Source organism: Lepidochelys kempii, chromosome 10 (assembly GCF_965140285.1).
Source record: "Lepidochelys kempii isolate rLepKem1 chromosome 10, rLepKem1.hap1, whole genome shotgun sequence".
Lineage (NCBI taxonomy): Eukaryota > Metazoa > Chordata > Testudines > Cheloniidae > Lepidochelys > Lepidochelys kempii.
This window is the reverse complement of record NC_136389.1, coordinates 50,267,607-50,290,938: the sequence shown is the minus strand read 5'-3', so window position 1 is coordinate 50,290,938 and position 23,332 is coordinate 50,267,607. Positions and strand designations below refer to the sequence as shown.

Genomic DNA, 23,332 nt, shown 5'->3' with positions numbered 1-23,332 from the left:
CTCATCCACGCATTGAGACCATGCAGTTCTGCCTAACTGGCTCTGCACATGGAACTGGAAGCATTTCAGAGAATGCTACCACAGAGGTCCTGGACCTTAATCTCTTACCTAGCAGCCTAAATGTGGCCTCCAGAACCTCTTTCCTGCCTTTCCCTATGTCATTGGTACCTACATGTACCATGACTACCGGCTTCTCCCCAATACTGCACATAAGTTTATCTAGAGGTCTACAACTTTCACACCTGGCAGACAATTCACTATGCGGTTCTCCTGGTCATCACAAATCTATCTATATTTCTAATAACTGAATCCCCCATTACTATTACCTGTCTCTTCCTAATAATTGGGGTCCTCACCCCTGGAGGGGTACTTTAGTACGAGACGACAGGGTATCCTCACTGTGAGATAAATAAAATTTCCTATCTTCTATGCCACATACACAAAATCCCATTCATCTTGGTATGTAATATCTACAATGATAATCCATTATTCCAGGTCCCTAAAATACAGTGTTTTGGCATTTTAACAGAGCTAGTCTTTGGAGATGCAATCAGACCAATGTCACTTGGATACTGTATAATGCACAGGGGGCCGTGATAATGGATTAACCTAAAACATGAAAATGTACTTTCTTGTTATTACTTCTGTTTGATTTGGGGGGCTTGGTGAAGAAATGGCTACATCTTAAACAAGCTGGGAGAATATGCTCAAGGTATTGCAAAATGTGTTTGTGTACTTGGGCATTTCCTGCAGCAAATCCCATAGTTGAGGTTCTGTTCCAGTTTTCATTCTAACTCCCCTTTCCTTATAACCTTTTCAGTTGCTCATAACTTCCCCCGAGCAAACTCCTTTTGGCCTGAAATCTTTTATGATTATTTTAGTCCCAAGATAACTTACTTAAGAATGTTTGAGGAAACTTGGTTCATCCCTTTTTGAATTGTGTGTGTGGGGGAGAAAATATCCCCCTTCCTTACATATTCTGACTGAATTTTGTCCTGGTGTAAGTAAAAAATGGCTAGGAAATTCACACTTGGCTCCTTCTTTTATAACCCTCACTGAGCAGATGAAAAGTTTGACAGAATTACTGTAACATAAGGAAATAAGAAGGGAACATAAAAGAACGGTCTAATGCAGAAGTCAAAGCAGTGGTTTGGAAAGCTTTTACACCCAGCTTTTAAACTGACTGAGGGTACAGCTTTTTTTTAGCTTGATGGGAGAAAAATGTGCTGATGTTACAGTATATTCCATAGATATTTTGCATAAAATGCATTACTTATTCTTGTGACATGGAACTAACTCTCCAGAAATATATCTTTCTCAACAAAATTTCACTCCATGTGAAATGAAGCATCAAAACGTTCTCTTCTACTTGAGTGTGTTCTTCTGCCACAATTTATTCCCTGTTCAGATGCAACTCTCTTAGCAGGAGCTCAGGCTAAAAAGCTAATGGATCTAAAAGGGCACCACTTGCCATTTTCAGAATATTATGTGTGTGCTGTTCCAGTCCTGAACATGTCCATTATAAAACACTGGACCTTTACTATTACATTGTGAATATGGAGACTATTACTATTTCCTATTTATTTATCATTTATATAAATGTCAAATTTTAATCTGTATAAAGGAGTTAATAATTTTACTAAACAGGAACTTAAATACACTGCAGCTATTCTTTCTAGTTTCACAGTACTCCATCAAACGGTTAAATGCTTGGGTTTTATGTCAGGTTATTTACAACTTTGTATAAGAAATAAGTCTTTATATTAGTAGTTCAGTTTCTCTTCAAAGTTAGATCTGCATTATTTCTTTGCGCCTATATAAACAAATCCCATGCTGCTAGCATTTAATCAGCAGAATATGTCACCACTCAGGCTCTTCTTCTGTTTTAAGGTCAAGCTATTTCCCTGTTTTGCTAACTCCACCATTGGCAACGCTCTAACCTCTAAACAAAGTATGTTGTAAATTTTTCTCTAACATTTATCATGGATCAGAGTACTATTTCTATATTGAAAACAGTATTCAGAATGTATTCACAAGGTTAAAAATGATCATTTTGTTTATCTGAAATGTTTAGTTTCTTAAAATAAAAATGTATGCTTCCAAAAAGAATGGTAATTAGAGAACACAAGAGCTCAGAAATAATATTAGTTTTGCTATGACCACATTGCTAGCATTTTCCTTTTTGGGATAGCTTTAGAGTTTTTGGTCTAGCATGGGTATATAACTGATGGGAGAATTTGGCCAAACACAATAATAATCCCAAATATTTCTATCACTTACTACAAAGGATAGTTATAAATTTAGAAGCATATTTAAATATGTAAATGTATTTATCAAACCTGATGCAAACAAGAAATCTAGCTGAACATATAGGTTCAATATGTTCCTAATTTAAAATTTTAATACATAGGCAAAAATGTGTTAGCCTAAAAGATTTATTAAAAGTTATGTAAGTAGTTGCTTTAATAGTTTTTTCTTATAACAGATGAAGAACTAAAGCAGATGAAATTCAGGTATGAGTACAACATATAGAAGTAAAAGATATTGGAAAAGATTAACTCCATTACAGCATAAAAAGGTAGGAGTTTGCAATATTCTCAATGGAAAAAATTCAAGGATGCCTTGAGGCTCTTTGGATGTAAGGTTAGCATGTGCCTGGATCAATGTAGTCTATTTTGAAGCAGAGCTACTCTCGAAGGTCTTGTGTGGGTGCTATGAGAAAAGTAGTGAAACTACCGGGAAGATTAATGTGAACTATTTTCTGGCCTGAACTTATCTACTCCCATACAGTGTGTTCATATTTTCTCTTCTTTTTTTGTGAGCTCCAAAACAGTAATATGACATTTCTGCTTAAACATAAAGAATATCACACAAAAATTTTCTAATCTTTTTGAATGTGCTGATTTAGTGCTTTCTCAGGTGAAACAGATTCCCCTTCAAATTTTTTCTTCTGCTTATACTTCTCGGATGAATGTTCAATATGAGCAGATCCTAATTAGGGTTCATAATCATTATTCAAACATTCATGCTGAGTTATCTTAGTCATTTCAAAGTTTATTTATTACTCTTTAAATAAATGCATACTTCCTGTGTCTCATTCACAACATAATCTTTTACTCCAGTATTTGTTCATATTTAGCTCTGTGGTCAAAGCTGAAAAGAGGTTTAAAGGTTTGAGCTGGTTCATTCAGAGACTTGTAAATTCGTAATAGCAATAGATGAATATGGTCCTTTGCAAGTTATTTTCACCTGACTGAGGTGTGTACAACTGGATAACCAGCCACTGATTCAGCAACTTACAGAAGCACATGCCTAACTTTAAGCATGTGAGAAGTCTCAACTACTCATGTGCTTAAAGTATCTTCCTGAATTGGGGCCTCAGTTTCTTAACCCAATCAACTTCAATTTATACAGCACTAACCCACAGGCCAACACACTGTAACTGTTAATCAGATGAGAAAGTTATCAGAAACAAATTCGGACATGCTACAAATCAAACTTATCTACAGAAATACACGTATACTGTGGCATCAAATAATAAGGATCAATGTGCAATGTCTCAAATCCATATATTTGAAAGAAAAAATTGAAATGACTGACATATTACCTCTTTTATCTTTAGTTCTACATTATCTTTGAAGAGGTCATCATCAAATTTAGATAAAATCTACTACTCTTCCTCCAACTCTCTGACCTACCTGATTACCGCAAAATTGATTAACAAGAATTTTGTCTTTATACATATTGCACCTATATGTTTGCCACTGGTCTCCAGTTTTGTCTAAGACTATTGGAACTTAGGTGCAAAAGGGCTCCCGAAAAACCTTTATATTTGAGCAGGACTTACATATTAAACTTCCCTATTTGCTCAAGGTGTTATTCTATGTAATTATAGATATATTTAACATCTCAAAATGATTGAGGATTTTTAAAAATTTGTAGCTCACGGAAAGGCACATTAATGTTTAGAATGACTACTGATATTTTTTTAAATAAAACTATGTTTTGCAATTCCTTCTGTCTCTATTAACTTGATAATTTGGTGGTGTCTGAACACTACAGATTGTGGGGTTTGGATTAAATAGTTTGACTCACATATAGCATGTAGCCACTGATTCTTTCAAATATGTGTTGAATTGGTTTGTGTGGATGGGAAATTCTGTACTGGTAGTCATTACTAGTAGTTCAGATGTAGTATGCTGCAGGTAAGGAACTGGATCTCATTTAAAAAAATCCAAATGTGGATGCTTGGTCAGTTGAAAAACAACACTCCAACAGCTTTCACTAAAATACCAATTATGTGCCTGAAAATGTGGCTATTTATGTCCATTCTATATCCTACTACCTACTCTGTATTGTCAAGTGTTTGCACACTGGCTTGATGGACATTAGAGGATCTTTGAAGCATGCCCTTTTCTGCAACTTAATTTGGGTACTGTATCTGAATTAATGACATATTGCTGAATTTGGGATGGGTTACATGACCTCAGGTTCCATTTTCTTTGTTAAAGGGAAGGTCCTTCAAGACTGTAGGAGGACTGGATAGCTCCTGTCTACTCAATGGCCCTGATTCACCATGATCTTGTGTAGTAATTTACACCTATACAAAGTAAGTGATAAGAAAGGTCTAAAACTCTACCAGTTCCCATTGGTACAAGGACACATACAGGTAATATATCAATGTAGGCCTCAACTATGTTGAATGATGATTAGGAGAAATCTGTACCTTAAAGAATCCCTTGGAAATGAGATCTTACAGGTACCTAATAAATATTTAAGATAAATCTGGACCAAAGGATGATACAATATTCAAATTCTAATAAAAAGTTGACATTCACAGTTTGAGTCTTCTCTCATTTACACTGGTCGAACTCAATTGACTAGAATGGAGTTACTCTTGACTTAAATTAGCGTAAGTCAGAGGAGAATCAGAATCTTGGTCTTCAAGAATTAAATCTGATTATTGGAAGAGAGTTCTTCCATCACACTTGGAGAGATTCTCTAGAGGCAGTTGTTTCCCAACCAGTGGGCCACAACCCCCAGAGGGTCATAGAAGACAATCAGGTGGGTGGCAAAGCACTGAAAATTTTATCACAATCTAAAGCAAAGAAAATCTTGCTCTCCCACTCCCCTCAGACCCTTACCCTTCAAGGTCAAGTATTCTCCGTCAACCTCTCAAAACACACACAAATAAATTATACAGCATTATCATTGTTATAAGGGAGACATTTTTGACTTGTACTTTTATAGTAAATGTAATGTGGTTGTGAAAACGTTTGAGTTCAAACAAGGGGTCACCAACCAGTAACAGTTCAGAAACACTGCTCTGTATGTTATATTATTGAGATGGCAGAAAGAAAACTTTAAGCTGAAAATAAGAAAATACACTCTTCTGCCATGAAAGGTAAATTATCATCTACCAGTAACTAAGTTTAGTCACAGACTAGCAAGACTTTTCATAGTACTCACCTAGATGACATTATTTTTAACTTATATTTTATAATTAGACTTGGCAGGATTTGATTGTTTTATATGAATGTTTATTTTTAAGCCTTTTTTCCTATATCTACCAATTAAAATTTTCACAGTTGCAAAAAAATATTGGGGGTCAGGCAATAATTATTTAACGACGGCAGACAATGAGTCTCAAAAAGTTAAAGCTTTATAACCATTAAAACTTGAATTGTTAACATCACATGTCAAAACATACACCGTAAATAGCCTTAAATCTAACTCTAAGAAGTTCTCAAGCAGCATTTTTCTTACTTTGACTATCTGTAAATTTTGATTATTATGGAGGGAAATACTTTTCCATTAGTTTGTATGTGAATGTTGAAATTGATGTTTATAAACATTTACCGATAAAAAGCTAATCTTTCCAAGCCTATTTATAATTCTCTCTCTATTTCTGTACAATTCCAATAAAACATTATTTTATTTAAGCCTAGTGGAATTGGGTCTGCAGACTAATTTGGGCTGTAGCAGACTGACACCCCTAGAGAAGTATCAAAATACTTTGGACCCTCAAGGAAGACAGAGAGGAATAGTTAATTGCCTGAGTACGAACACAGAGCAGGCTGTTGTCTTTCTTTCCAAACAGTGCACAGCAGTGCTGAGGGGAGCCACTGCGGGTATGGAGAGAGTTGAATGGCTTACATTCTATGAGGCTATTATAGGAGAGTTCCCTCACACACTAGGCAAAACAGATGATGGCTCTCAGCAACTGATTAAAGATTTACAGACTTCAGACTTTGTTTTAACTTTTTGTGTGAAATTTAATTCTCATGAAAATGAAGGACTGATAGCCTTGGTTAGAGTCAGACAGAGTAAAGACAAGTGTCATGCAAGCTTATTCATACATCTTTGCCAAAGTAGCTCTATCCTGACTGGCCAAACCCATCATATTCCAGGATTGGGTCTCGGCTGAGAAGAAACTGCCTATTAAGCAGAATCATGCCAAACTCTGTGGTGTTTTTTTTGACATGGACAAGTGTCCACTAGGGAATAAGCTGAGGCCACCAAGATCATTTTATTTCTGACCTAAGATTAGAACCTAGTCCTCCAGAGACTAGTGGATTAACTCAAGGCTGTGCCCAGCCCCCTTTTTCACCTTAGAATTCTGTCCAACTTCAAGATTCAGTTAGGGGCTACATTTTTAAGGCTGGAAAAAGTAGTACTTTTCACCATGTCAGTGCCTAAGTTTATTCTGCAGATGATTCAAAATGACAGAAACCAGAAATCCTTAACTGAATGTAACTACGGTTCATCATCATAAAATCTTTGCTCAGATATGTCAATATCCCACAAAGCACAGGACCCACTTTGGTGTTTTATCAGTGCAGTTAACCTACAAAGCTATTGAAGATCTTGCCTTATTTGAATTACCCATGGTCACTGTCATTTATTGCATTTTAGGCACAGCAGTTTGAAAATTTTCACTCTTTTTAGAGTACATTTTTTGCACCATGTTTTTGTTCATCCACGATGCTACAATACTACAAAAATGTCTTGACAAATTATCTACAAGATGTTCCCTTTGCTTCCCCAATTGTATCTAGAGTGGAAAACCATTCTTATTGAAGGCCTTTGTCCACTTAAACTCCTCTTGGGTTATGTAAAACTCACTAAGACACTAAAGCTGTGTTTTAATTTGCTCCATTTTAAGCCAATGAGTTCTATTACATGTGGATTATTTCTGGTTTATCAAGACTACAACACACCATATGACTTGTGAACACGTTAAAGTATTCAAGAACATCCGCAATGATTTTTATGGTTCCAATTAAAAAAAAAAAAGTTTTTTTTTTAGTACCATAAGATTGTAAACAATTCGGCTATAAATAGTCAAATTGGTGTTTAAAGTCCTATGTAAAAAGAACACTATCAATATGAAATCTACGTAGTTTAAAAAAAAAAGAGCTAAAAGTAGTTTGGGGTACTATTTATTTATTTTTTTACCGAGATTTTTACTAATTACAAAAAGAGAGCACCCATCCCATGCGGAAGGTCGCCTTGTTAGATTCTTAAAAAATAAAATTAATTCCTAAAAATCAACTCAACGAGAGCACTACTAGGACCCTAATAATACCCCACTGCCAGAGGGCAAGAGGCTCCCTAGTAGTCTAAGCTGTCTGAGCGGCTCCATGTACCCCAACTCACTGCTGTCATAATCTGTATCTAAAAGTTGTCATGGAAGGTATCATATGCAAACTGGTAACACAGTGGCATTAATATTACTGTGTGATGGATATGCAAGTGATATATGAAAATAATAAATATGTACTGGAAATAGGTTATTGAAATGTGTTTGGCAGGTAGGTCTCATGCACCGTTCCCTAGACAAAGGAATGTGGTCCCATGTGCTTGAATGGTCTCCAGTGGAAAACTGAGCAAGAAGAGACAATGAAGTACATTTACATAAAAGATAAATAAAACCATCAAACTAGTGAGTGGAGGAGATTGCCACTTAACTATCCAGATGGGGGGAGGAGGGAAGAGGAGACTGCAAAAATTAACATGGCATCAGCTCCCTGGTGGACATAGCAAGCTGAGCACCCAGGAAGGCTTCCTGACTTTGAAAACACAGATAATCGCTGAGGATATAAGCAGAGAGAAAAATCCATTATGGCATCGTTCACCTGAAGAGCCAAAGAAACCAAGTGCTTTGAGCCCTGTGTTGCATCCTGGCTAAGAACTGGCCAGCCATGCTGGAAGAACAACTGTGGTGAGAAACTGCTTTGAACAAAAGGCTCTAGTTTGTTTAATTAGGTTTTAATCTTAGAAGCATATTTTTACTTTTGTTTGTAACCATTTCTATCTCAATTACTTCTACTTGGTATTACTTAAATATCTGTTCTTTGTAAATAAACTTAATCTTGTTTTATTACACATGCATCTCAGTACAGTATTTCAGACTGAAGGATAAAAAAGTGAAGCACTCAGGGTTACAGGGCAGGTGGTGACACAACCCCTTACTGGTCTGGGTGAACTCCCAATGCCTCACAATTACCCCAGCAGCAATGCGACTATAACAAAAAATTAATAATCAACTCCACCAACAAAACCACTGATGGGGTCTCCAACCTCTTTCCTACACCTGTCCTTCAAGCCTCCCTGTCAATTTATGTGGTTTTATAATCCCTTTAATCTATTATTAAAAGTGTTGCTCTTCTCTGTTGTTGAAAGACTGATGCAGACAACAGTGGACACTGAGACTACAGTAGGGAAACAGTGAAAATTATACACAGAAAGTGCTATCAAATGCACAACATAAACCACCTACAAAAATTAAAACTTAGTTGTTACCTGTAAAACAACGGGAAATTATTTTCAGACAAAATTGTGATTTTTAAGTTGACAAAGTCTTTTTAGACACTTGCTATGATACCTGATGCTTCTCTTAGCAGCAGTAACTTCAGTTGGCTCCTCTGGTAGAAATACTGTTTCAGAAGGAGCATGCTGCTTAGAGTTAACTGCTCCCTAGCTCCATTCCTTTTCCCTCACTCATGCAGTGGGTTTCCTTTGCTTTGAGTAAGGGAGAGAGTGAGGTACACGGCTTTGCACTCCCTTCCATGGGTTAGAGGCCCTTTTGCCCCTTTATTCCACGTCTTTTCCTCTTTTGCATGCTGGCGAACAGCCAGGTACACAAGGTCCCCAGTAAACAAACATCCTCTTACACAGTTCTAAGAACTGGTATGTATGGAAAACTGATAGTAAATACTAGCTATATCGCGCCTGTCATAATTTAACATTTCAGAATAATAAAGGATGTCAGACACTATGGCTGAAATTTTCAAGGCAGTGCAGGGGATTTAGCCATACATTTTCCACTCAAGATAAATCCCCTGCACTGCTATGAAAATCTCAACCTATGCTTGGAAAACATTATGAAGTAAAACTTGGCATAATTAACTTTTACAGTTATGCTTTGCTGCTTCTTCCTCAAGCTCCAGCTAATGCCAAGAAGTGTAAAATAGTAAATAAGTATCTACTAGCAAGTACCATTTCATGCCACAGAAACAATATATTTAATAACACAGTAATTGTGCTTTTTCAGTTACACAACTATTTAAATATTACAAATTTGCAAATATTAATTTAGGAAGATCATGGAAATGAAAGAATTTATCAGCAACTTTGATAAACATGACTGAACATATTCCCCACACATGCAACCAGTATTTGTGCCTGTAAATCACACAGCTAGATGTCAAAATAATCTCACAAAGGACTGGATTAAAAAAAATCAAATGCAAATTTTAAAGGTAGGTTGAGGTTCCTTTAAAAATTTGGGCTTGATTCTCATTTACACTAATGGCCACTTTACACCACTCTGACAATGTGAAGTGGCTTTAAAGTGAATGTAAATGTCATTTAACACCATTTTACAATTTTATGGCCTTTTTGTTTTTTTTAACTTTATGTTAAATAGTTGAAACAAAGTGTTTACTCTTTGTTTCTTTTAGCATTATATTTATACCAGTGATATTACTGCTGTGTGACGTGTAATAGTTTTAAGAAAGGAGAAACTCCTCTATTGAAAAGTTCACTGGTCTTTTTTCATTTTCAAATTACAGTTGGTGTTATACTTGTACAAAAGTTTCTGTCAGTTTTGCATTCAAATTTCCACATTAAAAATGCTATTGCTGTGTCCTAGTAGGTAGATGACAATATTCAATGAAAACCGACCCTTTAATATATGCATTCCTATTTTCAACAGATGGTTTATTGTAATCCATCAATGTTATAAATTATATATGAATTTACAATAAAAACATTTTAAATCTAAATGACTTTTCTTGAGCCAATAAATGGGGAGTTTATACCCAGTGACCTAATAATATCATGCTTCAGATTGATAATTTAGAGGTATAAGGCTCTGTATCATATTGCCAATACCCAAAGTGAGTCAGACTTACACAAAAGCAGTTTAAATACATTGTTTGTGTTAATTCCTGTAAGTAATAAAACTAGATTTATGATACAGGCACAACTAGATAGATGAACAGTGCAACTTCTTTTGGAGCCTTTTGATGCAAGATCATGGGTCTAAGGTCTTTAATTTGAAAAGATTTTCCAAATTAAGTATATTCCCTAACTATAATGAATATGCAAAGATTTTTATTCCCCAAACAGTAATGTGAAGGAAGCCAAATCATCTGTCATTTGTGTTAATTTAATTATCAGGCTACATTCAATTATCCAATATAAAATGCAAATGAAGTATATGGTTAACAGCACATACCAATTACGTTCATTATAATAATTAAATCAGACAAAGTAGAAAAGGGAATGAAAATGTAATAAAATACGAGAGGATTTTTTAATTAACAACAATATTTTAATTAGAAACTCTAATCCTATAGTAAGTAGATGATTGGCTTAATCAAAGATAGGGACATTATTTTTATTTTTATTATTATTTTGAGTGCATCTTTAGTATCATGGGACCTGTTTTCTTAAGTTAATAGACTAAATGGTGACAAATAAAGAGAACCAGTTTCACTGACCATACTTTATGCAAAGCAGATGCCTAATAAAGCAATCTTACACTAGCGCATGATTACAGAATTCTTGTCCTGTAAAAATGCAAGCTGTCTAACCCTACAGTAAATAAAAGTTCACGTGCTGATACAAAACAGACAGTGCAGTTTATTCTCGACTAATGATGCTAAAGCATTTAACATATTAAAGGACTGTTTGCTTTTAAAATTTTTTAGTTTCATAACCCATTTATTTCATTCAGTGATAGCAGTGGCCCTGAAAAAAGCTTTATGAAGATTAGAACAGGATATGAAAAAACAATATTACCAATACAATAAATGTGGGCAATGTCAGAAAGTCATACTAATTTTAAAATAAACTTATCAAATATGCTCCAAACAAAAGAGAATCCCTTTATCCTGATCACTGCTTGCAGCGATTATTTGGTTGCACAGACCAAAAGTTATTTCGTTATTTAAATCAGGACTCCACTGTATTACTTTTCAAGAGACAATGTCAAGGTTGGCAGACCCAAAATATAACATACCTTACCAATAACATTCTTATTTGAAAATGTCCTCTGCTGAAAAATCTGTCCAGCCTCTAAAATAGGGGCTGCCAAACTCTGAATAATAAGATCGCTGCTTCTTTGTCCCACTCATCATACTGGGTTTTGTGTCTGTGCTTGTAGGCATACATGTGAATGTACACAGACACACTGTAATATACCATGCTATTTGTCTGCCTTGTTCTTGTGAGTAAGCAGGTAATTGAAATTTACAAGAGATAATAAGGGACTAAGAATCTACAGAGGAAAAGACATGTTTAAACTACAAACAAACCACAACAAACATTTATTTGACTGCAGGAGCAATCAGAAGGCTGATATGAAATATCCCAGTCAATGGTCCCTTAAAATGTGCTTGATGAATATACAAACACAGTTACCAGGATATAAGGCAGGGGCGGGCAAACTTTTTGGCCCAAGGGCCGCATCGGATTTTGGAACTTTTATGGAGGGCCTGTTAGGGGAGGCTGTGCCTCCCCAAACAGCCAGATGTGGCCTGCCTCCCCCTCCATCCACCCCCCAACTTCTCACCCCCTGATGCCGTCCTCCCCACCCCCAAACTCCTGCCCCATCCAACCCCCCCGTTCTCTGACAGCCCCCCACCCCAGGACCCCTGCCTCATCCACTCCCCCCTGCTCCCTGTCCTCTGACTGCCCCCCGTCGCCCCATCCAACCCTCCCTCCTTCCTGACTGCCCCCCCCGGGACTCCTGCCGCCATTCAAGCCCCTGTTCCCCGCCCTCTGACCGCCCCGACCTCTATCCACACCCTCGCCCCCTGACCACCACCCCCAAACCCCCCTGCCCCCTATCCACCCCCCCCCCACTCCCTGCCCCCTTACCGCGCTGCCTGGAGCAATGGTGGCTGGCGGCGTTACAGCCGCGCCGCTTGGCTGGAGCCAGCCATGCCACTGCACAGCACAGACACTGGGTCAGGCCGGGCTCTGCAGTTGCACTGCCCCAGGAGCTCGCAGCCCTGCCGCCCAGAGCACTGCACCGGCAGCGCAGTGAGCTGAGGCTGCGGTGGAGGAGGAACAGTTGGGGAGGGGCCAGGGACTAGCCTCCCGGGCCAGAAGCTCAGGGCCGGGCAGGAGGGTCCCCTGGGACGGATGTGGCCAGCGGGCCGTAGTCTGCCCACCTCTGATCGAAGGAATATTTGTCGTCTTCAGTGAAATCTGGGATACATGCTTTGACTTCTTGGAGCACAGAATCATAGAACTGGAACAGACCTTGAGAGGTCTTCTAGTCCCGTTCCCTGCACTCAAAGCAGGACTAAATATTATCTAGACCAGTGGTTCTCAAAGCTGGTCTGCCGCTCCTTCAGGGAAAGCCCCTGGCGCGCCGGACCAGTTTGTTTATCAGCCACGTCTGCAGGTTCGGCCGATCGCAGCTCCCACTGGCTGCGGTTCGCTGCTCCAGGCCAATGGGTGCTGCAGGAAGCGGCACAGGCCAAGTGACATGCTGGCCGCCCTTCCCACAGCCCCCATTGGCCTGGAGCGGCAAAACGCGGCCAGTGGGAGCCGCAATTGGCTGAACCTGAGGACGCGGCAGGTAAACAATCCGGTCCGGCCTGCCAGGGGCTTTCCCTGAATGAGCGGCGGGCTGGCTTTGAGAACCAATGATCTAGACCATCCCTGACAGGTGTTTGTCTAACCTGCCTTTAAATCGCCAATGACAGAGATTCCACAACCTTCCAAAGCAATTTATTCCAGTCCTTGACTACCCTGACAGTTAGAAAGTCTTTCCTAATGTCCAACCTAAACCACCCTTGCTACAATGTAAGCCCATTGCTTCTTGTCCTATCCTCAGAGGTTAATGAGAACAATTTTTGTCCCTCCTCCTTATAATAATCTTTTATGTACTTGAAAATCACTATCATCTCCCTGCTTAGTCTTCTCTTCTCCAGACTAAACAAAGCCAATTTTTTCAATCTTCTCTCATAAGGTAATGCTTTCTAGACTTTTAATCATTTTTGTTGCTCTTCTTTGGACTTTCTCCAATTTGTCCACATCTTTCCTGAAATGTGGTACCTAGAACTGGGCACAATACTCCAGCTGAGGTCTAATCAGCGCAGAGTAGAACAGAAGAATTACTTCTTGTGTCTTGCTTACAACACTCCAGCATCTTTAATGAGGCTAATGTTTACTGTTTTAGAGCATTTATTATTTGGCTTCTGCTTCAGGAATATATTGATTTTTTTAAAACTAGCATTGCACAAATGTTAATGTAAAAACAGAAAGTTCAGGAACTTACATTATAGTGGTAATAAATGAGCCAGAAGCACTTCCTGTATCATGGAAGACATCACTTCATTACTGGGAACCACAGCACTACTAGTATATGAAAATAACAGTTGCACGCAAATCCCAGTGCCTGTTTGGTACCTGATTTTATTACTAGCTGGCCAGAGACAGTCTATGCTTAAACAGGGTAAAAGAGAAACTCAGTTATTGCCCTTATCCTCACAATACAGGCAGGTAACTTTCTGAAAAGGTGTTAAAGCCTAAAGGGTCCAACTTGAGGTAAAGAAATGCTCCTTATTTGAGCCTACATGAATGGTCCTACAGAAGGAAAGAGAAACAAGTTGACTCAGGGATCAGTTTTTTCTTTTTTTTTTAAGATTAGAACAGACCAGGAGGCATGAATATCTGTTTTCTCTAAGGAGCAAAATTTGACCGTTTAAAATACATGTGGATTTTTAAAAAATTAAATAACAAATTACCAGATTCTATGACATAAAAGCAAAACCTGTATCCCATCTAGTTGGAGATCTCATAAATATTACGCCACAGGCTGAAGGGTGGTTTTAAAAGGTGTGGGATCTTGGTAGTCTTCAACAAATTGTGAACAGGGTGAAAACATGTTTTTGCTTGAGAAAACTGATTTTTGAAAAAAAATTTGCAAAGCATTAAACGAAAATTGCCATTTTTATAAATGAAATGCTCACAAAATGACCCCTAATTTTGCACATCTCTAACAGAAATAAATAGTTTGAAGAAGTGACACCAAGCAGTCCACTATGTTATACTACCTCCACTGCCTGACCAGTACCGTGCTTATTTTAGCAAGGACCTAAAATTGTTTTATGTAGGTGAAGAAGTTATTATTAATCCTCAAATTTAATCCAGTTCAGAGGTAGTTCTACATTAGTGATGGCACATGACTTTAACCACAAGTGCAGATGCTGAAGATTTAGACGGACTGCAACATCACCAGCTGAGAATCATGCCCTCAGACAAACACATTTATGCACATACTTTATCTTTCGGCTACCTACTCCCCATAGCCATCTGCTAGGGTGGCATTGTGCCTGCTTACAAGCTGGTGGAGCTTTGCCCTAGGGCACAAAACTAAACAGCAATGGGCACTGTAGAGCACTGCAACTGACATCTCTGGAAAGAGGTTCCTCTTCCGCGCTATTATTGGCACATTAACGGTGCATGTCCCTTTTCCAATGGATCACATCTGTTTATATTTGTGAGCCAAAAAAAGAATTCTTGGAGTAGAGAGAAAAGGAAGATGGAGTTCACTGGCACTTCTGTATACCAACAAGACTAGTTACACTGCAGCGGGAATCTGGAAAGCTCAGCAATACCACTCTGCTCTCAAAATGAACACATTACAAAAATACCACCTGCAGGCAGTCTGTGTGAAAGAGCAGTGTCTCCACAGGACTTTTCGATTTCTGCTTCAATGGAGTCTAATCCTGATTCAAGTTCCAAAAGTTACTTAACATTAGCCCTGCAAAACACAGGACCATCCTTGGAGTCAGTTTTCTGAGGGATCAGTGCCAGGTAACTTTTGGATCCTGAATTAGGATTTGGCTTCACACGGTAGCCGGGCTGCAGCAGTTTCTCTGAAGCTGTGGCCAAAACCGCTGAAATTACATTTTTTACTGCATTGTCAGCCCTAAGATATTACAATGTTCAAATTGCAGTTGACAGCCCTACCATCATAGTTCAAAAGGTTTAAAAAAAAAAAACAAAAAAACTTATACCGACAAGTTGAAACATTCACTTACATCTGCTCTTCAATTTATGGAGGGGATTAAACTTCTAATTCTGAATAAAATAGTTTAACAGAAAAGGGGCAGAGCAGAAACAGACATAAAGGAGTAATAAGGCAAATGACACTGTAAAATACACTGTATAACTGAATAATATCAAAGGATGATGCAACATAATACAATTTCTATGTACACACACACAGTCAGGCCCAAGTATTCAAAACTAAAGAGCAAGGGCGAAGTTCTGCCCTGATTTACACTCTGGTATACCCCGACTCCAAATATCCTCAAAGTTTTACATCCTGATTATTTTGTAAGCAGTTCTTTCTAGTGTGTGAGTTCAGGGAGTCCATTATAGCTGTGGACTGCAGTGTCCAGGAAGTTGAAGGGGATTTCCAATGTTGTAATATCAGGTTATGTTTTGCAACTAAAACAGAATGTAAGAGTCATTCCCGCAGGAATCAGAGAGACCAGTGCACTATTAATATAATTTAGTACAAATTGTAAGGTTAAAATTAATAGCAGAATGAAGAACAAGGGATAAATTCTATTATCAGATATGCATGCACAGCTCTTATTGGCTTCCAGGAGATTTGCATTTGCATATATCTAAAGGTAGGATTTGGCCTTCTCTCTGGTACAAACGTTTATCCAACAGGAAAGGATAAAAGGAAAATATATGAACACAAAATATAACACCCTTGTGGACATGAAAAACATATTTGTCAACAGTCCTGTTTTGGCAGTGACCAGGCCTAATTATGGCTGGTCAGTGCTATGAGTATCTCAAGCACAGGAGTACCAACCATAAAAAATAAATAAATATCAAAAAGAAATGATGTCCCCCTTTGCATTCCTCATTTAGTCTTTTGTCCTAATACAAAACTTAGGCTCCAATCTTACAGATGCTTATGTATGTACATAAACTTACACACATGAGGAACCACATCAGCCTCAACGGCACTACTCACGTAATTAAGTATTTCAGAATCAGGGCCTAAACATGTGCACAATAATCCCAATCACATTTTCTGATTTCCTTACCTGATTATCTGGATGGTTGACTGTAAAATACCCAACACAAACAATGACTTCATGTAGCAGTTCTTCACAGGTATGCTGAGAACAGTACCACAGCAAAGAGCTGATAATGTGACGGAATGCAAGGGAAAGGCCCTCAGCACCTACAATAGACTGACAGAAAACATGAAATCATAACCTAGCAATATATTATAGGGACTAACTGAAACAAATGAGAGGTGAAATTACAAAACACATCCTCTTCAATGTTATCAGAAAGTATTCAAGTAAGATTTTGGTTATACTTTTGATTGTATAATGGTTGTGGTAAAAAAATGCCAAATGAACCCCTGCCCCGCCCCCCTTAACTTTTTCAGCAACTTATCAGTAGGATGTTAATTAATAGGATAAATGCCACTGTAAATAAAACTGAATTTTAATTTTAAATGGGCAAAGAAAAATTTGGATTCTTCTCAGTTGGCATTCCGTTAGCATTAAGTAGCCAATTTCATTAAATATGGAGAACATGTTCCGGGAAAACTTAATACTAATAATAATTCTCAGTAATAAGCAAAGGAAAACAAATCATTCCCAATTTTTGCAAAAGAGCAAAATACATTTCTCATTAATATCTGTGTGTTCTGAACGGAAAAGAAAGATAAATAACAACGAATAACTTTTCAAACAAACACTTTCAAAAGTTGAAAACATCCAAAAGAAGACAACCATCAGCTGCAATTCTTTTTTGGGATACTTTCTGAAAGTAGGCAAATTGCTGTAGTGTGGAGATTCAGGAGAATTAGATTTTATCTGTGCAGCCTACAGCCTCTATTTAATAAACATGTCAAACAGACAGAGCGACAAAAGGGCAAAGGGGAAAACTGAAGCATAAGGAATGAGCATGACAGTCTACTAACTCTAATGAAACAACAGCACAGGCCTGTGGGAAAATATCTTTCATCTGAAAGTTTTTTCTTTCTTTCTGTGTGGACTATATGTACATAAATCTAAGTATGCTAGAGTTAGGTTTTACCGTAATCAAAATTCAGCCCAGAAAAATGGAATTTTTGTTTTAAAAAACCAGCAATGGATATCTTCCATCTCCATAGTTAATACCCCCAATAAGTTGTTATACTTTCAAGCTTCAAAACATAATATAGTATCTATTTGCTACTTTACATCATGTAGCAATATGTTTTTGGGTCCAGCCCTTACTTAATTAGTCATGTCATGCACGCTGTGACCTAATGCTCTGTGTTTAACCTTCTCTGATAACAACAGGCCAAGGGGCACATGAGTTTGTGTATAAAAGTTAAACTAATTTTTCAAGGAAACTATGCTTCCTCTTTAGCCTGAATTAATAGTAATTCAGTATCCTGTGTATTGTTTCTCACTACCATCTTTCAATTGTTTGGACTGTCAAGTTAAATGACGTACACACCCATGAGCCAGGGGATTATCTGTGTTGATATTAATTCATACTGTGCCATACTGGACCTCTTCTTTTAATAAGAAAACTGTTCTATGGCCTTACTATTACATGATAAAATTATTCCTGAGAGCTAATAATCATCAGGCAGTACATAAACTATGATTTCTTTCTTTCCTACCTTATAGTCTGCTACAGTTCCTAAGTGTCAGGAGGGACAATAATAAGCATTTTTAACATTAACTAAATAGTTAACATTAACAGATGGAGACAAATAGTTACTAAGAATGGAATAGTGATTCTGTCCATCAAAGCAATACTATGACCCCAATTCAGCAAAGCAGGTAAAGAAAATGCTGAATTGAACTGAAGCCCATCTCAGATTCACAGAGACAGTAATTGTTATACTGTACTTAATACAATCAGTTCTATAACACACGGCTCTACAAAGCATAAATGCACATGGTTGTGCACATAGATGCAGGATTTACATATGAAATAACTTATACTTTTTGGAAATTTGCCCCCCCCAACAGAGTGGCCTTAATTCTGCAACTGGATCTATGTGGATGAACGGGTCTTCCTGCACAGAACTAGTTGTTAGATTAGGGCTATTAGTTGTACTAAAACTAAAAATCAAGAAGTGGGAGTTGAGGGCGGATTATTCTGCATTCTTCACTCAGGCAAAACTCCTGCTCATTTCAGCACAGTGCAGACAGGAGCCCATGATGCACGATATGATTGGACAAATGTATCCATTATACATAAAAACTTCATTTGATATACTGCATGAGATTCATTGTTAGCAAAGCAGTTTTACAAAGCAATGTTATTTGCAATTTCACCTCACATTAATAAAAACTTTTACTCATTTATTTCTGGAATATTTTAATATTATTTTTTTCTTAAAGTGGAAAAGTTATTAATTTGCATTATGGACTAATTGCCAGACAAATTTCTTCTTCCTTTTTTTAATGAAACCAATCTGAGATAGTTTTCCTATAAAAATGGTCTATTTTTGTGGCTTGAATAAGTCAAAAATGGGCAACACATGTATTTTATTTTACAAAATTAAAATTTCAAGAGAGATTTTGTCCCCACCTGCAAAACTAAAATGTTTTTTTCCTAAGGAATTTTAAAAGATAGTGTTTTTCTAGCTGTTGTACCATCTTAAATTCAAGTACGTGGCAAGTCACACTTAAACACAGTGTGATCTAGAGATGCAGCCATCAACTCAAGGCACCTAAGCAGCTCACAGTATCATACAAATAAGCCATTTCCCATTCCAAAAACAAAACAAAAAAGCTGTTTGTGGACCTTGACACATAAGGTTTGCAAGCTCGTAACACAGGCGATTAGATTTGATATATAACATACTGGTCACCCTCAAAATCAGTGGACCAAAATGGTAATGTTGTATATTCAGTTTAGTGTGTGTCTTCTGTATGTCTACCTTATAATAAAAAAAATAGATTGCATTTATTATTTCCCATAGTTAGACAATGGAAATAACATTAACAAATAGCAATTCGATGCATGCAGAAATAAGAACAAAGAGTACTTACTTCCTTTGTGACTCTTCCTCAAGTTAATTTTAAATACATTTATATGTGTTTAGCTAAATTAAAAGAAAATGTACACAACAATATATAAGCGAAAACAACAAGGAGTCCTTGTGGCACCTTAGAGACTAACCAATGTATTTGGGCATAAGCTTTCGTATGTTCTAATTTTAATCATAAGTTAAAAAAGCAAAAATTGTTACCTGAAAAGCTGGCAAATCAAGAACTGCAAAGCTACTGAAGAAACGTAAACTCTGAATAGCAACCTGGATTGTGTTCTCTGTATAACTCTCTTTAGGACTTGCCATGTTTGGGTCTGAGATTGTGCCATGGAAAAGAATACAGTACAGCATATGCAAGACTCCAACTAGATCTGTAGTTTGAAGGACTGCAGTTAGTCCTGTGGGATCCTGATGTGTATTGTCAAATATGGTCCAGGACCTGCCAAAGAAACATTAAACTGTCTAAAACAAAACTACCACGAGAGCTAACATTTTTAATATGTCAAACAGAAGAAAACAAGTAAACAGTTAAATATGAAAAAATCTGATGTCTATATGATGTCAGGAAACCGTAGTATTTCCACAAAATGTTTGACAATATACCCTCATTTATATATAAAGTCTCTCTAGATAATTATACAGCTATCTTTAAGTATCTTTCTCCAAAGATATTGATCTCTGATTCCACTCCTAGGTTCCTACCAGTGTGATACCCGACAGGAACTCCATAACTTGAAAGTTATGACCACTTGAATCATAGTAGCTCCTTGCACATCTCTCATACATATATTTAGCCAACACCCCTATGCTCAAGGTCAGTTTCTTTATGACAATAGCTGGCAGAGGTGGAGGAGCTCCTTTGGGACCCTCACCACCATAACTGACAAAGAGACGGTGGCTGGAACAAATTGATATATTAAATAGCAACAAGATACCAGGATCAGATGATATTCATCTGAGAGTTCTGAAGGAATTTAAGAATGAAATGGGTGACCTGCAAACAAAAATATGCAGCCTCTTATTAAAATCAGCTACTATATTAGAAGACTGCAGGGTAGCAAAACCTAAGGAAAAAGGACAAACTAGTACAATTTGTGTAAAGGAAAACCATGCTTCTTCAATCTACCAGAATTTCTTGTGGATGCAAAAAATCTATGGTTAAAAGAAAATTGACAGTTTTAATTAATCTGAACTTTTAAACAAGCCTTTGACATCGCCCCTCATAAGAGTCTACTGAGAAAACTAAGTAGTCTTGGGGTGAAAGTTCTGCAATGACAAAGAGACAGAAAACAGAGAGTAGGAGTAAATGGTCGATTTTCAACAGGGCAAATGGTTAACAGTGAGTTTTCTCATTGATCTATATCAGAACTGGTGTTGTTTCACATACTTAATAATGTGGAAAAGAGGGTGTAACAGTGAAGTGATAAAATCTGCAGGTGAAACAAATGTATTTAGGACAGTCATTATTAGAGAAGACTATGAAAACTCCAGAAGAGACCTAATGGACAGCAGGATGCGATTAAACACTGACAAATATAAGGTAATGCACATTGGAAGAGATTATTTGAACTACTTATACATGCTGCAGGGTTCTAAATTTAACCCCTAAGGAAAAGTACTGAGCCTTGCACTGAGAGAGCTCAGTGAAAACCTCTGTTTAATGTGCAGTGGCAGTCAAAACAACAATCCAATGCTAGGATGTAATAAAAAATAGTATTAACATATTATGTCATTACAAAAATTAATAGCAGTTCTTCACCTCGGATACTGTGGTCAGTTCCGGTCACCCAATCAAAAAATAAAAAGGATCAAATAGGGGGGTACATAGATGGGGATCTAAAATGATAGACACATGGGAGACTTCCACACTAAAAGAGATTGAAAAGATTAGTAAATTTACACATAATAGAGGACATACAAGAGATATATAAAACAATGAATGGTAGAGAAAAGGTAAATTGAGTAAGGGTACACTTATTTACCCTTTCTCATAATAAAACAAAAATGAAAATGAAAGTCAAGAAATTTCAATTAAAATGTATAAAAGGAAATACATTTTGATTCAACAAATAGTCAACCCATGGAACTCACTGTCACAAGAAATACAAGACCTCAGAAGGATTAAAAAAGGATTAGTTATTTATATGGATAACAATGTACTCACTGTCAGGAACTTCCCTCTGGACAGATTATTTCCTAATTGTCCATTAAGGGGATTCTAGAACCTTAATTAGAAGCATCTGGTACTGGTCACGGTCAAACACAGGATACCAGATTACATGAACCAGTGGTCTGATTTGGTATTGTGATTCCTTTGTCTTTAGGAGACTGCCAACAGGAGTGTCAGATAATAACATCTAAGATTAGTTTTTGTGATGTGGACATTTATCTACTAAGAAGTGGATTGAAACCACCACCTGATTTCCTATGTGCTTCTGAACAACTGCCAGGCTTTCGGTCACCATCATCTTGTGCTGGTGCTTAACTGTTTACTAGTGAAGAACCAAAGTGAATAAGAAAGCACCAGGTTACAGATGGATATCCCTATATCAATGGGGGTTTGTGTTTATAATAGAAAATTATTGTTCCTTGGGTAGAAAAGGTGAATCCAAATTGGTAACAAATGCCCCTGCCTTCACTTTTGGGATTTTTCAACATACTTGTATAACTTTACTTGTGAAATCAACTCCTATATGTTGTACCTTTACTGCTCTTTCTTTTGTGGGATCTCGAAGCACATTAGAGTGTGAAATAAGGAGCTTATTAACAGAACTGTATTTAATCTTCTTAGATGGATTTCACCTGATACTCATTTTTCTAATAAACATATCTCAAGATGTGGATGTAATTAAAAGCACAAACTCAAGACAACATAATAAAGCAGAGCTTGTAGCTGAAGAAAATGTAGGTCAATTTTTGTATTATTAAGCAGAAATAAATCATGGTGAGTTCTTAAAATTCTCTGGCAAAGACAATTTGTCATTATTGCTGGAAAACATATAGGGTATGATTATGGTTTTATAAGTAGGATTGTTTGTTTTGGTAATTTGTTATGTCAACTTAAAAGGATGCTAATTAAGATTTTAAGAATATGTATTTAACATACCTGATTAATCCATCTTAGTTATTATATATTACTTTTATATTTACCCTTCTATGACTGATTAATACACATTAAACTATTGAAAACAAACAAACAACACTTAGCCAGGGTCCCAAACATAAAGAAACAGCGCCATTGCAGTTATTTCCCTATAGAGTTCATTATACATTTGTTTCTGGGGAGCAAGTAGATTAGCTAATGCTATTTTTACTTTTATTTAGTCAGTCCTGGTGAGATTTTCTTAGAATATGTAAGGTGCAAACAGAGAGAGAGAGAAAGAGAAAGCAACTGAGCTGCAGTAAGTGGTATATACCCAGCTATAACCATCAGGTTTACAGGTAAATTAAAATTAGGATGTACTAACTTTGATAATGTCCCTTTAAGCATACCCACAATAGAATGCATATTCCACATAGCTGTAGTATAGGTCAGTGCTTTAATATATTGGATATAGTATATATTACATAGCTATAATACAGTATATTGGAAATGGATCTTTTGAATAAGAAATGGGTTTTAGTTTCTAGTAGTTTGTTACTTTGCCTTGGCATATAGTTTTGTACATTTTACGTGGCAACGCTAGGCTTGGGTGGACAGCAGAAGTCAGGTGCAGAGATAGTGAGTGATGATAGATTATATGGCTGAGGGGTGGGCGGAACTAG

General features: G+C 37.1%; 1 protein-coding gene across 6 annotated transcripts in view; it reads right to left on the bottom strand.

Moving 5' to 3' along the window:
• Positions 1-23,332, bottom strand: part of SCAPER (S-phase cyclin A associated protein in the ER) — a 345,099-nt gene that overhangs the window by 15,497 nt on the left and 306,270 nt on the right. For all 6 annotated transcript variants that reach the window (XM_073303508.2, XM_073303509.2, XM_073303513.2 and 3 more), the window contains 2 exons: positions 19,769-20,006; positions 16,599-16,748 (listed from right to left, as the gene is read on the bottom strand). In XM_073303508.2, coding sequence (XP_073159609.1) covers positions 16,599-16,748; positions 19,769-20,006 — 388 coding nt within the window. The remainder of the gene's footprint in view (positions 1-16,598; positions 16,749-19,768; positions 20,007-23,332) is intronic.